This window comes from Cnephaeus nilssonii (genome assembly GCF_951640355.1).
Source record: "Cnephaeus nilssonii genome assembly, chromosome: 14".
Taxonomy (NCBI): Eukaryota; Metazoa; Chordata; class Mammalia; order Chiroptera; family Vespertilionidae; genus Cnephaeus; species Cnephaeus nilssonii.
This window is the reverse complement of record NC_137085.1, coordinates 38,009,141-38,028,269: the sequence shown is the minus strand read 5'-3', so window position 1 is coordinate 38,028,269 and position 19,129 is coordinate 38,009,141. Positions and strand designations below refer to the sequence as shown.

Genomic DNA, 19,129 nt, shown 5'->3' with positions numbered 1-19,129 from the left:
TTTCATTTTCATTCTGATGTCACATTCATTTAGTAATTTTGGTGTGTTTTTTCCCCCTCCTAAAATGTGCTTGTCATTTTAGTATCACTGAGGATAAGAAGAATTTTTCCCCTAATACTGCTCTGTGCTAGGTGACCTTATTTGGCTGATTTCCAAGGAATTCCAATAAGACAGTAGAAATGATAAAAAATTTTTGTTGTCTCTAATGTTATTGGGATTTGTCTAAAGTTTCTTTTTCCTTTGCAAAATGAGTTATGTTGTGCTTCCAGGAACAAATTTTCTTTATATTTCTATAATTTACATGTCATTTTAGATGAAAAAGAAAGCAAAAAAGGCTATTGTTGAATCAGATACTGAAGAAGAACATTACAGAGTGCCAGAATATAAAACTGTCATCAGCTTCTATTCAAAAGACCAACTAAACATTACATTATCCAAATGTGGTCTTGTAATGTTAAATAATTTAGTCAAGGTAAGAAAAGATATTTGAAACTTTAAATATGGCTGTACTACTCAGTTAAACCCTTCTCTTTTCTTGAATAAAAGTTTTTTATTAACTTAGTTATTTGTCATATGTTCATTAGTGTTCTGCTTGTCATTTGGTTTTCCACATTTCATTTTATTTTACTTACGATAACTCTTTCTTATTAGGCATTTACAGAAGCTGCCTCTGGATCTTCAACTGTCTTCATGAAGGATCTAGCGCCATTTATGATTTTAAATTCTCTTGGACTTACCATCTCTGTTTCACCAAGTGATTCTTTTAGTGTGCTCAACGTGCCAGTGGCAAAGTCATATATATTGAAAAATGAGGAAAGTTTAAGTATGGATTATGTCCGAACAAAAGACAATGATCATTTCAATGCAATGACCAGCCTAAGCAGCAAACTTTTCTTCATTCTTCTTAGTAAGTGATAAATTGCCTTCCTAGGGCTTTCATTTCTTTTAAGTTATATTTTATATTCCATTTTACTCATTTCTGATATCTTACATGTTTTTTATCTCCTTCCTAATAGGTTGGGAATTTTGTTTGTTTGTTTGCAGGACTTTCATTGCTGTTGTCACTATATTTTTGTATTCCAAATTCTAACTTTCTTTATTCACTGCTTTCTTTAGAGCATGGTAATTTACTGCTTTATATTTTGGGGAAGAAAAATATCAGATCTCATTCTTACTCGGCTTTTATAGACTATAGCTATTGGTGATTGTTGTTTTAACTATGTTTGGTATTATTAGGTAGTAGTCTACCAGTGTTGCTGAATGAATTCAAAATAAGGTTTGAATTTATGGAAATGACACATTTTAATGGTTATGGGTTTGTAAATGGTTTTTATGTTATGCTTATTGAAGTGGAAATTTTTTTGTCCTTTCTGATTCCCAGAACTTTTTCATTTTCATAGAAGTGAAAGCAAATAAATTCTTAAATTATCATTATATCTGGTATACTCACTGTGAGCTAAATAGTCCCAAAGCCTCACCCATACCACTTTCTGATACTTTTACATTTAAATAGTGAAGGTGGAGCACATTTGAAAGGTTAATTAGACTTTGGGTAGGAGTACCAAAACTGGTAACTAGTGCTCTTCTAGTCAAGAAATGATGCGTAACAGTGGTTTAGGTTTCAGGTGTTGTCCAAGCATTGTCATTGAATTGTTCTTGTCAGTTTTACCTCTACTTGTTTTTGAACTAACATTTCATGGAATAATGTGGGGGGATTAATGTAAATAATGTAAAGAATTCATCCCTCAATACAGTATATGTATGTATATTAGATTAATTTGTATAAAATTTTATTTAATCAAATCCTACATGTCACAAAGTGTCACTTTTGTGCTGAGAAAATTAACAATGGAAAAATTTCAGCTACCTTGGTAATTGCCAAAGATTGCCCGAAGGTATTAGGCTCTGGTTATTATAACAGCAAATTTGAGATGCTTTATTATATTTTATAAAAATTCTTCTCATTACTTATTTTGAAAAGGCTTATGAAACTTTTTGTTCATAAGTGTTGTTGTCTTAGGTCAAACTACTGAATGAGATTTTTTTTCAATTAAAACAATTTTTTAATAAAGTCTTGAAGGTTTTAAATGAATGTGATGGAAATGCATTGTGATTTCTTACAGTATCTCTTTGTATACATTATGTCAATACAAAAAAATACTCTTTGTATAATCCCTTTGAATAATCTTAAATCCAAAGACTTGAGTGACTCTTTATTCATAACTTTAAGAAATCATCTGATGTTTCTGATACTTAACATCTATTTAAAATTAATATATGATGATTTACAATAATACTTTTCAAACATTTATATTCAATTTAGCACCTGCTAACCACTCTACTGCTGATAAAATTCCCTTAACAAAAGTGGGACGACGACTGTACACTGTAAGACACAGAGAATCTGGAGTTGAAAGATCTATTGTTTGTCAAATTGATGCAGTGGAAGGAAATAAGAAAGTAACAGTTCGCTCCCCAGTGCAGGTAGGAAACGATACAGTTTTTGGGGGGTCATATGCATATTTGTGTGCTAATAAAAACAAAAGTAAAATAAAGCAAATTGCTACCAAAAGCATACAAATTATAGTAGCAGTATAACTAATATCAAAAAGAAGAATAATTACCAGTAATTGTACTACTCTAATATGAGCAGTGATAGGATTTTGTTCAATATACTTGTAATTTTTGTATAAGACTATTTTGTAAAATCTTTTTATGGAGTATTTTGTAAAAAACAACAACTCATCAATATTTTGTTTGGGGTCTTCATAGTATGTATATATCCTTTTGTTTTAATTAGAAAATATGGTGAGAGAAAATTTATATCTATAATAATAAAAGCGTAATATGCTAATTAGACCGGACGACCTTCCGGACGAAGCAGGGGCTGCGAGGTATGCCTGGGTACCAGGTGCCTGCAGGCAGCCAGAGGGAAGCCCGGGTCCTGGTGCAAGAGGGAAGTTGGTGCTGGCAGCTGGGGCAAGGAAGGCCTGCTCTTACATGAATTTCGTGCATCGGGCCTATAGTAGATTTAATGAGATAAAATTGATGTATAATAAGCTGCATACACTCAAAGTTGAGTTTTACACAAAAATACACCTATGAGATCTTTATCACAGTCATAGTAATTAACATATTTATCTCCCCTAAAGGTTTCTTCTCTTCCCACTTTCTCATTCCCAGGCGTCCACTGACATGTTCTCATTGTATTTTAGTTACACAATATAGAATTTATGTAACTGAAATGGAGTACAGAATGGAGTCTTGCTTCTTTTACTAGGCATAATTTTGTATGTATCAACTTTTATTATTAATGTTGTTATATGCAGTTGCATATTGTTGAGTAGTAATTGATATACCATTTTGTCTATGATATGAGGAAAGAGTTGAAATTCACTTTTTTCCCATATGTCTGGCTAATAAGATGTTCCAACCAAGATTATTACTTTTCCATTAAATTGCCTTGACACTTTTGTCAAACACAAACTGACCAAATCTGTGTGGGTTTATTTCTGAATTCTCTATTCTGATTTATTGCACTGTTTATCTTCATGCTAATGACACACTGTATTGATAATACTAGTACTTTGAATTTTGAAATCAGGTAATACAAGTTGTGCCGCTTTGTTCTTTTCAGAGGTTGTTTGAATTATTCTCAGTCGTTTCCTTTTCCATTTTACTTTCAGACTCAGATTTTCAATTTTTATTCAAAATTTTGGATAAAGATGAAATTTTTCATATTAATTTGATTCTTCATTGCTAGGGGAAGTACAGTTGCTTTTTATATTAACTTTTGAAAACTTAACTATTTCCACTTTTTAGTTGTAGTGACTTTTTAATATGTTTACTTATGGTGTCTTAAAGACATTTTTACTTTCTCCTTTCTAACCTGGATGCATGTTATTTTATTTTTTTGCCTGTTGTGCTGGCTAGAACCTCCAGTACAATTTGAATAGGAATCATGACAGCAGACATTTTTGCTTTGTTCTCAATTTTAAGGGGAAAATTGAGAATCCACTCTTTTACCATTGAGTATGTTTTGAGGGATTTTGTTTTGTTTTGCTTGTGTGTGTGTGTGTGTGTGTGTGTGTGTGTGTGTGTGTTTTGTAGTTACCCTTTCTCAGGTTGAAAATGCTTCCTTCTATTTTGGTGAGAGTTTTTCTCAGGATTTTGTCAAAATATTTCCTGTATTTATTGAAAGGATCTTTAAAAAAAATTGTTAATATGGCAAGTTATGTTAGTTGAGTTTTAATTGTTATCCTATATCAGTGATGGGCAACCTTTTGAGCTTGGTGTGTCAAACTTGGCCAAAAAACTGAGCATAACTCGGGTAGTGTGTCACTTTGAGGAAAAAACATTATTTCGCAAATGTTTCATCCTCAGGAGCAGCAAATGTTTCATCCTCAGCATGCGGCCACCTCAGCGGCCGCGTGTCATCAGAAATGGCTACGCGTGTCAGTGCTGACACGCGTGTCATAGGTTCGCCATCACTGTCCTATATAATAAAGGCTAATATGCAAATTGACCAAAGGGCAGAACAACTAGTCGCTATGATGTGCACTGACCACCAGGGGGCAGATGCTCAAAGCAGGAGCTGCCCTCTGGTGGTCTGTGCGCTCCCACAGGGGGAGCACAATTTAGCCAGAAGCCGGGCTCATGGCTGGTGAGCACAGCAGTGGTGGTGGGAGCCTCTCCCGCCTCTGCAGCAGTGCTAAGGACCCCTTGGCGGATGTCCGACTGCTAGCTGAGGCCCGCTCCCCACATGCACCAGGCCTCTAGTATTAAATAATGTTTGTTTTTTTAAATATTAAGTCAACCTTGCATTGCCAGTGTAAATCCCAGTTATTCATGAAGTATTATTAACCCTTTGATGCATTGTTCGTTTGATTTGCTAAAATCATGTTCATAGTTTTTGCATTTATGTTCATGAGGAATATTGGTGTAGAGTTTTCTTGTAACATTTTTCTTCTGTGAAGGTTTTCAAATATAGTTTCACTTTATTTTATGAGTAAGGTCTATTCAAATTATTTGTTACTTCTTAAGTGAACTCTTCTAGTAATTTTGTCTCTTTCATGAAATTTGTCCATGAATTGTTTCCATTTTTATTTCACTTCTATGTTTTATTTTTACCAGGTATAGAAATACAGATTGATAGGTTATTTTTTTTTCATACTTTTAATAAGAAGTTATTTGATTGTTGTCTGGATTACATTGTTTCTGACCAGAATTTGCTGTTATTTTTTATCTTTAAATTTTTATTTTATTGTTGACCGTAATACAGATGTCTCCCATTTTCTCCCTTTTTGCCCACTTCCATCCATCCCACTTCCATGCAAGGCCTTCCCCTGCTATTGTCTGTGTCTATGGGTTATGCATATATGCATAAATATTCTTTGGTTAATCTCTTCCTGTCTCCTCTCCCCAACCCTGATATTTTTTATTTTTGCTGTTTTATTTTTGCTGTTTATTTTTGATATTTTCTTTATATGCATATAATATTTTTGCCCCTTATCACTGTTAAGTAATTTGGTTGTGATGAATCTTAGTGAACTTTCCTTTCTGTTTCTTGTACTTGATTTAAGTTTCTTGAATGTATGGATATATACTTTTAACGACTTGAAAACCTTTTTTTGTCATTTTTTTTCTTCAAATATTTTTTCTCTCTTTCCCCTCTCTTCACTTCTTCACTGACCATTGTTAGTGTTTAAATCTGCCCCACAACTCACTAATGCTCTATACATATATTTTTTAGTTTTTTCCCCTGTGTTCATTTTGATAGTTTCTATTGTTATCTTTAAGTTCAGTTTTCCTTTTCAATGTCCAATCTTTTCTCATTTACACCAATGTATTTTTAGCTCTAGAATTTCAATTTGCATTTTTATGTATATTTTCTATGTCCTTTATTCATACATTAGTATTTCCCTTAACTTTGAACATATTGAGTATAGTTATATAAATGTTGTAATGTCCTTGTCTACTAATTCTATCATGTGTATTATATCTGATTTGTTTCCTTTTATTTATTTATTTTTTAAAAATATTTTTATTTCAGAAAGAAGGGAGAGGGAGAGAGAGAGAGATAGAAACATCAATGATGAGAGAGAATCATCCATTGGCTGCCTCCTGCACACCACATTGGGAATCAAGCCTACAACCTGAGCATGTATCCTGACCAGGAATTGAACCATGAACTCCTAGTTCATAGGTTGATGCTCAACCACTGAGCCACTCCAGCTGGGCTGTTTCCTTTTATTAATATTTATTTTATTAATAATTTTTATGTCTATTAATTTTTATTGGATGCCTAAAATTGTGAATTTTACCTTGCTTGAAATATTAGTATTTCTTTTTGTATTCTTGAACTTTATTCTCCAATATAGTTATGTTACTTGGAAAATGATCCTCTCAGTTCTTATTTTTAAGCTTTTTAGGTGGGATTCAAGCAACATTTAGTTCAGGGCTAATTTTGTACCACTAGTAAGTCACTGCAACTAATACCTTCCATGCTAATCAAGGTCATTTGAAGAAAAAAAATGTCAAAAACTTTTTAAATTTGATAAAAAGTATATATCCATACATCCAAACAACTTTGGTTGGCGAGAAAAGGAACTATGTGTCAGCACCAGAAATTGTTCTGCCTGCCCTTTTTAGGTAGATCTTTACTAAGCCTTAGAATCCCGAGATTTAAGAGTGTGCTCTACTCTCAAGACTTCAGTTCAGTACTGATCAGCACATTCACAGGAGTAAACTGTCTAAGGCAGGGGTGGGGCACGCCTGGCCCACGGGCCATATAAGGCCTGCAAGATCATTTGGTCTGGCCCTGTCAAGGCACTAGGGGTGAGTTAATTAAATGTGTGACCAAATACAGGAGGCTAATTTTTAAATTTATAATTTTGTATGGCCCATGAATCCTATATAATAAAGAGGTGATATGCAAATTGACCCTCGTGCCATAATGATGTCACAAGATGCCTGCCCTGCCCAGCCCCTCCCCTGGTCCCACCCCTGATCAGCCTCTCCTACCCCAATTGAGGGTGGGGTGGCTAGCCAGTCCCCCCTACACCCTCACGGCCCCTTACCCATGCTGGCCACGCCCCCACGCTTTCCTGGGGCTGGGGGTACCCCAGGCAGGCTGAAGGCATGGTTGTTGGTCAGAGGCAAAGGTCCTGGCTGTCCCTGCCCTAGAGAGTCCAGAAAACCTCAGCAGTGACCAAAGACTAAGACCGAGTGGAAAGGTCCCTGCCAGCACTTATGGCTCAAAGTGCCAGGAGGAGGCAGAGCGTCTTGAACCTGCAACCCTGGCGTCTGCACACCAAGTCTGGGGGAACACCATGCCGGTGGTGCCTGTGGGTGAAAGGAGGAGAGCAAGGAGCTGGGGTGCGGAGCTGAGAGGGACCTAGAGTCTTGGGGAGCAGCCTGCCTGCCAAGGTTGCTGTGACCCACGCGCTCAGGCTTGGTCAAAGCCCCTGGTCAGCTCTGCCACTTGCCTTCCAGGTGTGGCTAGCCCTGAGCCGGCTGGCATTGCACTCAGAGAAGAAGCTGTCACTGGGCTCAGTTAAAAGAAATCCAAGAGTAAATATCCTCCCAGCCCCTTTCTACGCCCCAGGCGAGGAGCGGGTAATGGGAAACAGCTGCTGCTTTGCATTTTATAATGAAAAGGACTCCTGCTATGTAGAAAGGAGAGCTGATTCGTTTCCAGCAACACCTAGTGTGTTCCCTGCCCCAGCCCTGAAGCCTGACAGCACCTAGCAAAGGTGTGTCCGCACAGCCATGTTGGCCTGGCTCCTGGAACGTTGGGAGCAAGTTTGAGCTGCATTGATTTTAAAAAAAAAGTAAAGATTGAAAAGCACCTCTTTGTACTCAAATGGCACTATAAAATGCAGGTTACAGCATCTGATTTTGTCTTCTCTGTTGATTTTGAGGCAGAGCGCAAAGAGGTTCATGGGAAAAGCAGAAAAAAACAAAGGGAAAGGGAGAGGATTCTGCCATCCACAGCACTGAACATTGTTTTTTGTTTTGTTATTTTTCCTTCTGTTTTCAAGTCAGTATATACCATTTAAACCACTTCATGGCATTAGGTAATGAGCTAATGCTTCCTCTTTTACACTTGATCTTAGCCAAAAGGCTGAGAAGCAATAATGCTTCCTCTTTTAAGAGCAAGCAGCAGTGCGTTTCATATGAGTCACATACATTTAATCCATTCAAATGGAGCATAATGAGTGGAGAGAATGGTATGTGTCATTATATAAAGAACTTGGCATTATGATGCTATCTGGATGAAGATCTTATTTATTTTGCAATTTAGAGAATGTAGACAAATCTGGCATTGAAAATGAATGTGCGTGCTTAAATGCATGACTTTATTTTCATGCATAATGACCAAACGACAGGTCACCTAGAGGTGCATTGATGGGTCCCATGGCGTGGCGGGTCTGGGTAAGGCTGCATGGCATGGGCTGGGGCTGGGGGACCTGAGGCTGTGCCCCCCGCCTGGCAGGGCTTGACGGAGGTGGGATTGGCCGGGTCTTGGTGTTGTCCAATGGGGGTGGGGCTGGCCGAACACTTCTATTATAGAGAAAGGGCACATAGCAATATTAAAATACTAGTGACCCGGTGCACGAAATTCGTGCACATTAAAAGGGGATTAATTAGAGGAAATAATTTACTATTGCTATTTGCCCTTTCTCAATAATAGAAGTGTCAGAGATGAAAGAAAATTAGTAAAATGTATATGAAAACCTTCCTCCTGTCAGAGTCTGGGGCTCACCACGGGACGCAGAGTCAAGTCCCGCCCACCCACATACACCTCAAAATCGCGTGAGACCCAGACCCGACAGCGCCCCCCCCCCCATTGGGGTAGATCCAGACCCGGCCAGTCCCATCCTTGTCAAGCCCTGCCAGGCAGGGAGTGTAGCCTCAGGTCCCCTGGCCCGGTGCCAGGATGGGGGGCTTGGCCTGGGGTCCCCCAGTCCAGACCGGGGCCGGGGGCATGCCTTTAGGTCCTCTGTCAAGCCCCACCAGATTGGAGACACGGCCTGAGATCCCCTATCAAGCCCCGCTGGGTGCGGGGAATGGCCTGAGGTCCCTTGTCAAGCCCTACCAGCAGGGGGGTGCAACCTCAGGTCCCCCATCAAGCCCCGCTGGGTGGGGGCGCGGCCTGAGTTCCCCCGACCCAGCACTGGGGGTGCACCTTGAGGTCCCCTGTCAAGCCCCTCTGGTTTGGGGGTATGGCCTGAGGTTCCCTGTCAAGCCCATCCAGGCAGCGGGGTGCAGCCTCAGGTCCCCTGGCCCAGTGCTGGGGTGGGAGGCGTGGCCTGAGGTCCCCCGTCAAGCCCCGCCGTGTGGGGGGTGCGGCCTGAGGTCCCCTGGCCTGGCGTGGGGTGGGGAGAGCAGCCTGAGGTTCCCTAGTCCAGCACTAGGACGGGAAGCGCACCTTGAGGTCCCCTGTCAAGCCCTGCTGGGTGGGGGATGTGGCCTGAGGTCCCCTGTCAAGCCCCACGGGGGCGGTGAGGGTGTAGCCTCAGGTCTCTGCTGATAGCTTGTTGAGGCTCCTTATGGGAACTTGGCCTCAGCTGTGGGTGCAGCCATCTTTGTGATGGAGTGATGGTCAATTAGCATATTCCCGACTAGGGGCCCAGTGCAAGAAATTCGTGCACTGGGGGACGGGGGTCCCTCAGCCCATCCTGCCCCCTCTCACATACTGGGAGCCCTCAGGGGATGTCCTACTGACGGCTTAGGCCCGCGCCCCACGGGGAGCGGGCCTAAGCCTCAGTCTGGCCTCCCTTTGTAGGAGGCAACCGGGCTGATCAGGGGAAGGCACCAGCCCCATCACCCCGCTGCTGCAGCCAATGTCAGTCACCGCAGCCACCAAGGTGTTTTCAACAACACGGACTCCAGTCCCTTTACCAAGAAAAAATGACAACTTTCTTTAGGCATTTTCAAGATGTGTCTTTCAGAGGATATGCATTTCTTTCTTTCTTTTTTATCCTCACCTGAGGATATGTTTCCATTGACTTTTAGAGAATGTGGAAGAGAAAGGGAAAGAGAGAGCGAAACATCAAAGTGAGAGGGACACTTTGATTGGTTGCCTCCTGCATGAGCCCTGATCTGGGCCCCAGCCAGGGAGGAGCCTGCAACCTAGGTACATGCCCTTGATCAGAATCGAACCCAGACCCTGCTGTCTGCAGGCTGAGGCATTATCCACTGAGCCAAACTGCCTAGGGCAGAATATGACATTTCTTAGCCCTCTAGCAGCGGATCTTCATTTTTTTCTCCAGAAGTGTGGTGGAAAAATCCTAGATCACCTTTTTGGATTCTTATTACCCAAGTTACTAAGAATATTACCAGTGGCATACAGGAAGCTTAGCTAATGTGCAGTCAGAAAAGGTGTTTCCTCTAAAGTTCACACCAATGGAGGGCTGGGCCCTGCCCAGGCCTAAAGCCTCTGGCCGAAGCTTTAGGCTTGGACAGGCCCCTCCAGCTCCCTCTGATCACCAGCTCAGCCCCTGCCCAGGCCTGCCCAGACCGAAAGCCTCTTGGGCAGGAGCGGACCCTCAGCTCCCTGCGATCAATCACAGGGGGTCCGCTGCTGCCCAGGCCGAAAGCAGACCCCCAGCTCCCTGCCCAGGCGATTGATTGCAGGGGGTCTGCTCCAGCATCAGGCCAAAAGCCTCCACTGGAGGCTTTCAGCCTGGGGCCGGAGCCGACACCCAGCTCCCTGCGATTGATCACAGGGGGTCCGCTCCTGTACCAGGCCGAAGCAGCCCCCAACTCCCTGCAATCCATTGCAGGGGGTCTGCTCCAGCACCAGGCCAAAAGCCTCCACCAGAGGCTTTCGGCCTGGGGCCAGAGCGGACCCTAGCTCCCTGTGATCCGTCGCAGGGGGTCCGCTCAGGGCGCCTGTGTTTGCAAATTAACCGCCATCTTGTTTGGGTTGATTTGCATATTCGCCCTGATTGGCTGGTGGGCATGGCTTGGGCGTAGCGAAGGTGCGGTCAGTTTGCATATTACTCTTTTATTAGGTAGGATTTCATCTAATTCTTGTTTTACTGTGCATGAATTTCGTGCACCGGGCCACTAGTGATACTATAAATATCCAAACGGCCCTTGGCTGAAAAAACATTCCCCAACCATGCCTTAGATAGTTTACTTAGATCTGTTTGACTTCTCCTTTCCTATACAGTAGCTTCAAAACTATCCAGGCAGCAAACTGGAGCAGTTTTAGGGCTTTTCTTGCTGGATTTTGTTTTTATTTTTTGTTTCCTCTGCTGCTGACTAACCAGTGTCTGAAAATCATTGTTTAGTTTTTAGGTTGAGAAGATATATCTGGTCCCTATTATTCCATTATGGCTGAAAGCATAAATTCCTTTTCTTTTATTTATGATTTATAATTAAGTGTTTTAAAAGATGACTGTTGGGCTGTCCTCATTGTTGATTTTTAAAATTTCATTAAGTAGTTAAATATTAATTTTAAGTTTCTTATAGGTATTATTTTTAGAAATCAAAATGTATTTCTATGGCTTTAACTAGGTGGAGCAAACTATATATATAGAAATAAAATGTAGTAAATTTAAGACTATCCATTTAATCTTAGTTTTCTTATGATTTGTTTAAATTAGAGGATATTAGTAAGATATAGAAGGATAAGAAAATGGTCTTAATAACCAGTTTGTTTTTATCTATCCAAAGATAAATATAACTGTTTGTAGGTTTATCAGATAATATGTAATAATGATAACTATGATATCTTTATATCACTGTTCTATACTACTCATTAGTTGAGATACCTCTTCATTCAATGAATAGCATCCAACAGAGACATAAAAAGTTAGGTATTTCCCAGCCTGAGGCTTATTTTTTACTTTGTCATCTAGACATTTAAAATGTTGATGTAATATTTTTTCCTGTGAACTTTTTTACTATTCTTGTCTAAAGAAGTTATTCCTTATCTGAAAGTCAAGAAGATACTATTTTCTTTCTAGAATTTTTAAATTTTTATTTTTGAGATTTCTATAAAACTGTACAAACTTTTCTATTTTTAGGAGAATAATTACATGTTTATTTCTTTTCTGTATTATATAAGCAAGTTAAATATTGCTTTGATCTTTTGTTGGAGTGTTTATGTCTTTAGTTAATTAGATTAATTAGTTAAATGTCTTTAGTTTATTAGATTAATGATACTAAATATTATTTTTTTTCTTTCCTAGATTAGAAATCATTTCTCAATCCCACTTTGTGTGTATGAAAGGAATACTTTATTGGGAATGGCTTCACCTGGAAATGAATTTAACATACCATTGGCATCTTACCGGTGATTCTTTTTATCTACTTGTTTGCTCTACGTCTCTTATAGTTTTTAGTTTCTGATTTTGTAGGGATATCTATCTTTAAATTACCAAACTTTCAGCAAATTTTTCCTGTTATTATCTGACCCTATATGACTTATATAAGTTTCAGGGCACTTAGAAGTGTTTTTAAAATAAGTATTATTTAATTTAATGTATTTATTTTATACCATATAAATTATTTATGCTTTACCAGTAAATAAAATTATTACATGCTTGCAATATAGCCATTATAACCATAATCATATATGGGGTGGGCAAATGTAGGTTTACAGTTTTGAGTATGCAAAATACAGAGTTCATTCTTATATTATTACTTATTCATTATTGTATTACTTTTCATATGAACAACTGTAAACCTACTTTTGCCCCACCTTGTATATTCACAATTAAAAAATATATATCTAATTGTGTATAATTGGTGGTTTCTGGATTTACATATACTGTTATGAAGTGATTTTTACTTTTTAAAGGTTTATAATAGACTTCTTTGGAATTCCTTTAGAAAACAAAATATTGCACATTTATCTGTTGATTATTTTAGAATTTTAATCAGTCTTAAATTTTTAAAGTAACTTGACTAAACTTGATGTAAAATCTTATATTAAGAAAGGATATATTAAAATTGTAATAATACTAATGATGGGCTAGTTTCATAATTATTGGCTTAATATCATAACAAACAAGTATTATTGTTCAGGATATTTAATTTGGAATTGAAAATTTAAAGCAAGGAAAAATGGAGATTTTGGAGAATAAATTCTTCCTCAGAATGAGCATCATGGTTGTCTAAGGTGCTATCCAGAACACATACTAGACATAAACACTTAGACCTATGCTACAGAAGGATGGAGACAAAATTACAAGAAGTGTTTAAATATCCCCTCCCTCTGTTCATCCTGACCCATGCCTAGGAGTTCAAGACTGGATCACTAATGTTTAGAAGGCAATCTAGCAGTTTTAGACACATATTTTCAGGTATTAGACCTGCTCACCCTAATAAACGTTCTATTGTTTAGACCTTCTGACCATAATGAGTATTTTATTACTTAATTTGGACTTGCTGAGGGAAAAATTATATATTATTCAGAGAACAACAATAAAATCATTATTTACAGTACCTGACCATGTTCTAGAGAGGATTATGGGTGGGTTAGAAGACTAAAGAGAACATGTAAGGTATGTTTAAAAATTCCTATGAAGAACCTTAAATTCATTTTGTTTTTGGATAGTAAATATTAATGGCACTATGTTTTATTTTTAATAAATTAGTATTATGTTTTGTGACTATTCGTAGAAAAATTAAGCCATTAGCTATCTTTATACTTTTTTGTTCAAAGCTAAATATTAATTTGTTACATGGAAGTTAATCAATATTTATTAGAATCATTAGTAACTAACCAGCTTGGATTTCACAATAGATATTCTCCTATTCCAATGCTTAGACATGGGTATACTTACATTTAAGATATGAGCTCTTAAATTAACAAATAGCTATCTTTAATTGTAGAATTTACATATACTGATTCTTAAATTTAATTCATTTAACAGTTATTTAGCAAATCTTTTTATTGTGTATATGGTACTGCTGTAGGATTACAAGATGAATTGGCCTGGCTATTCCCCTTGGGAGATTGATATATTATGTAAATACAGAGGTAGAAATTGATGGGTTGTAGAGAGTTACAGAAAGACTTATTGTTCCAGAAAACTATGAAAAACAAAGAAGAGATTATAGGTAAAATATAATGTGGAGAAGGACAATCTTAAGTGCAAGGAATTACATGAACAAAGATAAGGAGACTTGAAAACAAAGGCTTTGTATAGGTCTATATGATTGGAGTGTAGTGTGCAAGTTGGAAGATTAAATTTGAAAGATAGTTTTAAGTTCACATTGAGGTAGTTGCACCTTCACTTTTTTGCACCCATTTATTTACATTTTATCTTCATCTGTAATTTCATCTGTTTCTTTCTTTCCCTCTAAGAACATTTGGCGTTCTTCCATTGTAAAACCATTCACTTCATCAGTTCTTCTCATCCAGAGCCCCTTACCACTGAACATCTTTCTCTCATGTTTTCTCTTCATTTATTTCTTAAACTTTTCTTTAAACTTTCATATTTCTCTACTTCAAGTCTTTTCTTCAGAACAAAGATTTTTGGGAAAATTGTCACTTCTGCAGAATACTCTGCAGCCACCCTAGAAAGAGTTATGTGTGCAGGGGAGAAGGAAGTGTCTAATATTATTTCAGAGTCCAGAGTGCCAGTAGTGGAAGTTTCTGGAAAACAACACAGAAAAGTGGATATGGAGGGCTCAGAACTTAGTCTAGCAAGTTTAGGGCACCATTAGACATCAATACAGAAATATGTTTAGATATTACGAATTTTAGGACTAAAGCTTAGGAAAATAATTAGGGCTAGAGATAGTACTGACAGTTGTTCATCTGTAAGGAACAGTGTCACCATAATTGATTAGTTTTACAAGTAGAAAAACATTTCTTAAGTATTTATACGTGGACACAGCTTAGGTTTAAAAAATTGTTAAACCTAAAATGTACTTGAAATGTAAACAAAGACAGTGATATTTAAATTTGTGAATTAATCATATGTGATGCTTATTGATTTTGTCACTATCTTCTTGTAACCACTTCTGCAATTATGCCCAACATTTTAATAAAATTAAGTATCTACTGATAGCTTTAATTTCATTAATCTTGAAAAACTGGTGATTAATTTTTCCAATAGAAATAATTTTTTAGTTCATGAAATCATTCGTGACATGTACTTCCTATTAGGACCACATAGCCAGGAAAGATAACTTATTTAAGTTAAATGTACAATTCACAGATAGTTGTATGTTTGCTTTGCATATGTGACCTATATGATTATGTACTTTCTGTAAGAAACCAGTTGTTATCTTGTAAACATACTTTTTACAATTTATTTTTTAATTGCAGTTGACATATATTAGTTTCAGGTATACAACATAGTGTTTAGACACTCATATACCTTTCGAAGTGATCACTCTAGTAAGTTTAGTACCCATATGACACTATATATGGTTAATTGTAAACACACATTTAAGACAGTAAGTTTATAAGAAAAATATTTTTCTTTTAAAAGCTAAATAACTATTAATTTCCTGAAAATTAAGATGAAGATAATCTATCTATTGTCTATCTTACCTATCTCTAAGAATGTGAAAATATAAAAATATATTACAATAGTATGGAGGGAGGTAATTTCATTGTTCTAAAGTTGTAATCATATAATTTAATATGTTTTCTTTTAAAGCATTTCAACATATCCTTTTTAATGTTTTATGCAGATCATTCCTTTTTCTGAAACCAGAAGATGAGGACTATCAAATGTGTGAAGCAATTGACTTTGAAGAAATTATAAAAAATGAAGGCACTTTTCTAAAGAGGAAATGTAAACCTATAAACCCTTCTAAGAAACCATTTATTATTAATGTTGTCCCAGAAAAAGATAATTTGACATCTCTGTCAGTATATTCAGAAGATGGTTGGGACTTACCATACATAATACATTTGTGGCCACCTATCCTACTCCGAAATCTTCTTCCTTACAAAATTGTTTATTATATAGAGGTATTCTGGAATTTTATTAAATATCTTTGTGTCTATGGTTTTGGTACTGGGGATAGTACTAATACTCAAATGGAAAATAAATGTTTAATCATGCTGTGTAAAAATAGGATTAAAAAATATTTTCAATTGATTCACCTTTGAAATTCGGCTGTAGTTTTAGAATATATATTTTTCTATATATGCATGTACATTTCATATATCATACATTTAAGATATGGATTCTAACTTTTGAAACAAGTATGAGAATTAGTATTAAATAATATTTAAGCACTAGACTTAAGTGGAAAAATGCTGCTACAGTATATTATTCTGATGATAGGTCTCTAAAAGGATTTTATGCCCTACAATGTTCCTTTTTCTTTTAAATATTCTGTTTTAACATTATGTCTGATTTCATCAGGATTTTAATATTATATTTGCCATGCCTATCAAATATAAGAAATTCCTGTATTGTAATCTATTAAGTATTGTTTTGGTCATAGTCTATTAATTATTAATTACTAGGATTTACTATATGTATGCACTTCTTTGATAATTTTTTTGGGGGGTGAAGTTAATATCTATGGTTTAAGAATATCTGTGTTTCTTTATATTTGGCAGATATTCTAGTGGTTAATAATTTGCACTTTGCTGTCAGGTAGATTGGAGATTTAATCCTAGCTCTATTACTTACTAATTATATGTCTTTAGGCAAGTTATATTGTCTTTCTGAATCATTTGTCCTAATTTATGAAAGGGAGATAGTAATAAATCTTGCATGATTGGAATATGGAGAAATCAAACTAGATGAAATATGTAAAGGATTTAGCACATGCCTAGTAGGCACATGATTGCCATTCATTTACCTCTCTTAACAGCACCACCACTACTATTCTATTTTGTGGATATTAACATGCTAGGTGTCAACACCTTAAATTACTTTTGCTTTAACTAATTTAAAATGAAGAGATTCCTGTGTTATAACAACAGGAAGGAATCAGGTTAGAGATGCTAGAAAACGTGGTGAATTATCCAGGCATACTATCTATGTTCCATTCTCATAGAACTTTTAATTTGATGCTTTTAGGGATCACATTCTGTTTGCTAGTTCCCAATGGGTATGACCAATTTTTAGAAAGGTTAGCTGTGGTATGAAGAAGGGGTTAAAGAAGACAAGAGCAATTAGGAGACTTAAAGTGAGAGGACACAGTGGCAGGAACTAAGGTAATGAAAGTGTGGGTGAAGAGAAATGAATGGTTTTGAGAGATGCATAGATACAATACTATAAACAACTAGAGGCCTGGTGCATGAATTCATGCATAGGTGGGGCCTGGCCGGCCCGCGCAGATCGGTCTAGGTCGGCCGGGAGGAGGGGCCGTGGGCAGTTGACAGGCCGGTCCCGCCCCTGATTGGGGTGGGGAGGGGACGATCAGGGATGGGGCCAGCCAAGGGAAGGGGCTCCAAGCGGTTGGTGGGCTAGCCCTGCCTTCTGGTCAAACTCCGGTTGAACTCGCAGTCGAGGGGACAATTTGCATATTACCCTTTTATTATCTACTAGAGGCCCAGTACATGAAATTCATGCACAGGGGATATCCCTCAGCCCGTCCTGCACCCTCTCCAATCCGGGCTCCCTCTCGCAATCCAGAACCACTGGCTCCTAACCACTCACCTACCTGCCTGCTTGATGCCTCTAACTGCTCCCCTGCCAGCCTGATCGCCCCTAACTGCTCTCCCCTGCCAGCCTGATACCTCTAACTGCTCTCCCTCACCGGCCTGATCCCCCTAATTGCCTAACTGCTCTCCCCTCCTGGCCTGATACCCCTAACTGCCTAACTGCCACCTTCTCCCGCAGCACTGGCCTTCTCCCTTCTACCTTCTTGCACGGTGCTGGCCTTCTCCCACAGCGCCACCTTCTCCCTTCTGCCTTCTCCTGCGGCACCTTCTCCCACGGCCTCTGCAAAAGGGACAAAGGCGCTGGATTGGCCCAAACAGCCACCGTGGCTGCTGGCCCTCGGTCCTACCTTCTGGATGAAGCCGGGGCTGCGAGGGCCAAACCCCTTGCACGAATTTCATGCATTGGGCCTCTAGTACAGGATAATTGGAAATGGGTGATGAAGGATTGTTAGAAATCAAGAATGGGACTTATTTTGGATTATCATCTCTTTTCTCATACATTTTTCATAATTTTTTAGTTTTCAAAACTAAAATTACTATTGGATAAGATTTCCTCTTTTATGCATTTTCCATCAATTTTTAGTTTTAAAACTAAAATTACTAATGGATAAGGTTTTTAAAAATGTTTTACTAGTTATAGTGCATTATAATGTTTACTAGTTCCATTACAGTTTTACATTACATTACTTAGTTTTATCCTAACAATAGTCCTTTGAAGTTGATCATTTAGACCATTTTACAAATACGATAACTCATATCTCGAATAATTTACCCACAGACTTGGAGGAAATGTGGAAGTTTACATAGTTGGCAGAGTTAGAACTTGAATATGTCTTCTTACTTGTTCAGACAGAAGTATATTTCAAAAGCAGTTCGTATAACATTTGTAATCCTTAAATAGAATTTTTTGGCATATTAATCTTAAGACATTAAAAATTTACTATATTTTGTTTATTACAGGGGAATGAACATAGAGTTTTTACTCTAAATGAAGGCTCTTCTGCCCATATTTGTACCGTACAACTGGATAAAGCCATACTACATTTAAAATTACTTGACTATCTTAATCAAGATTGGAAAAGTGAATATCATATAAAACCTAATCAACAAGATATTAGTTTCATCAATTTTACCTGTGTTACAGAAATGGAAAAGACTGATTTAGATATTGCTATCCATGTGACTTATAATCCTGGCCAGACAGTTGTGGCATTTCATAGCCCTTACTGGATGGTCAATAAAACTGGTCGAATGTTACAGTATAAAGCAGATGGAATTCATCGAAAGCATCCACCTAATTATAAAATGCCAGTTCTCTTTTCTTTTCAGCCAAAGCACTTTTTTAATAACAATAAGGTGTGTAAAGTTTTTTAAATTTTTTTTTTAGCTACTTATTACTCCTTTTTAAACTTCAGAATTTTGAAGAATAAAATAATATGAAACAGGCAGAAATAACATTTGTTAAATATTTGAGCTTATAAAGATTTGAATTTCGTATTGGAAAAGGTTTAGTGCATTAACAGT

At 37.6% G+C, this 19,129-nt stretch overlaps 1 protein-coding gene across 6 annotated transcripts in view; it reads left to right on the top strand.

Moving 5' to 3' along the window:
* The window catches only part of VPS13A (vacuolar protein sorting 13 homolog A), a 215,167-nt gene that overhangs the window by 130,410 nt on the left and 65,628 nt on the right, over positions 1-19,129 (top strand). For all 6 annotated transcript variants that reach the window (XR_013814532.1, XR_013814533.1, XR_013814534.1 and 3 more), the window contains exons 43-48: positions 314-472; positions 652-907; positions 2,324-2,484; positions 12,207-12,310; positions 15,670-15,952; positions 18,566-18,961. Coding sequence is in view for 3 of the 6 variants with exons in the window: in XM_079790912.1 (XP_079647038.1) it covers positions 314-472; positions 652-907; positions 2,324-2,484; positions 12,207-12,310; positions 15,670-15,952; positions 18,566-18,961 (1,359 nt within the window). In the remaining 3 variants the exon portion in view is untranslated. The remainder of the gene's footprint in view (positions 1-313; positions 473-651; positions 908-2,323; positions 2,485-12,206; positions 12,311-15,669; positions 15,953-18,565; positions 18,962-19,129) is intronic.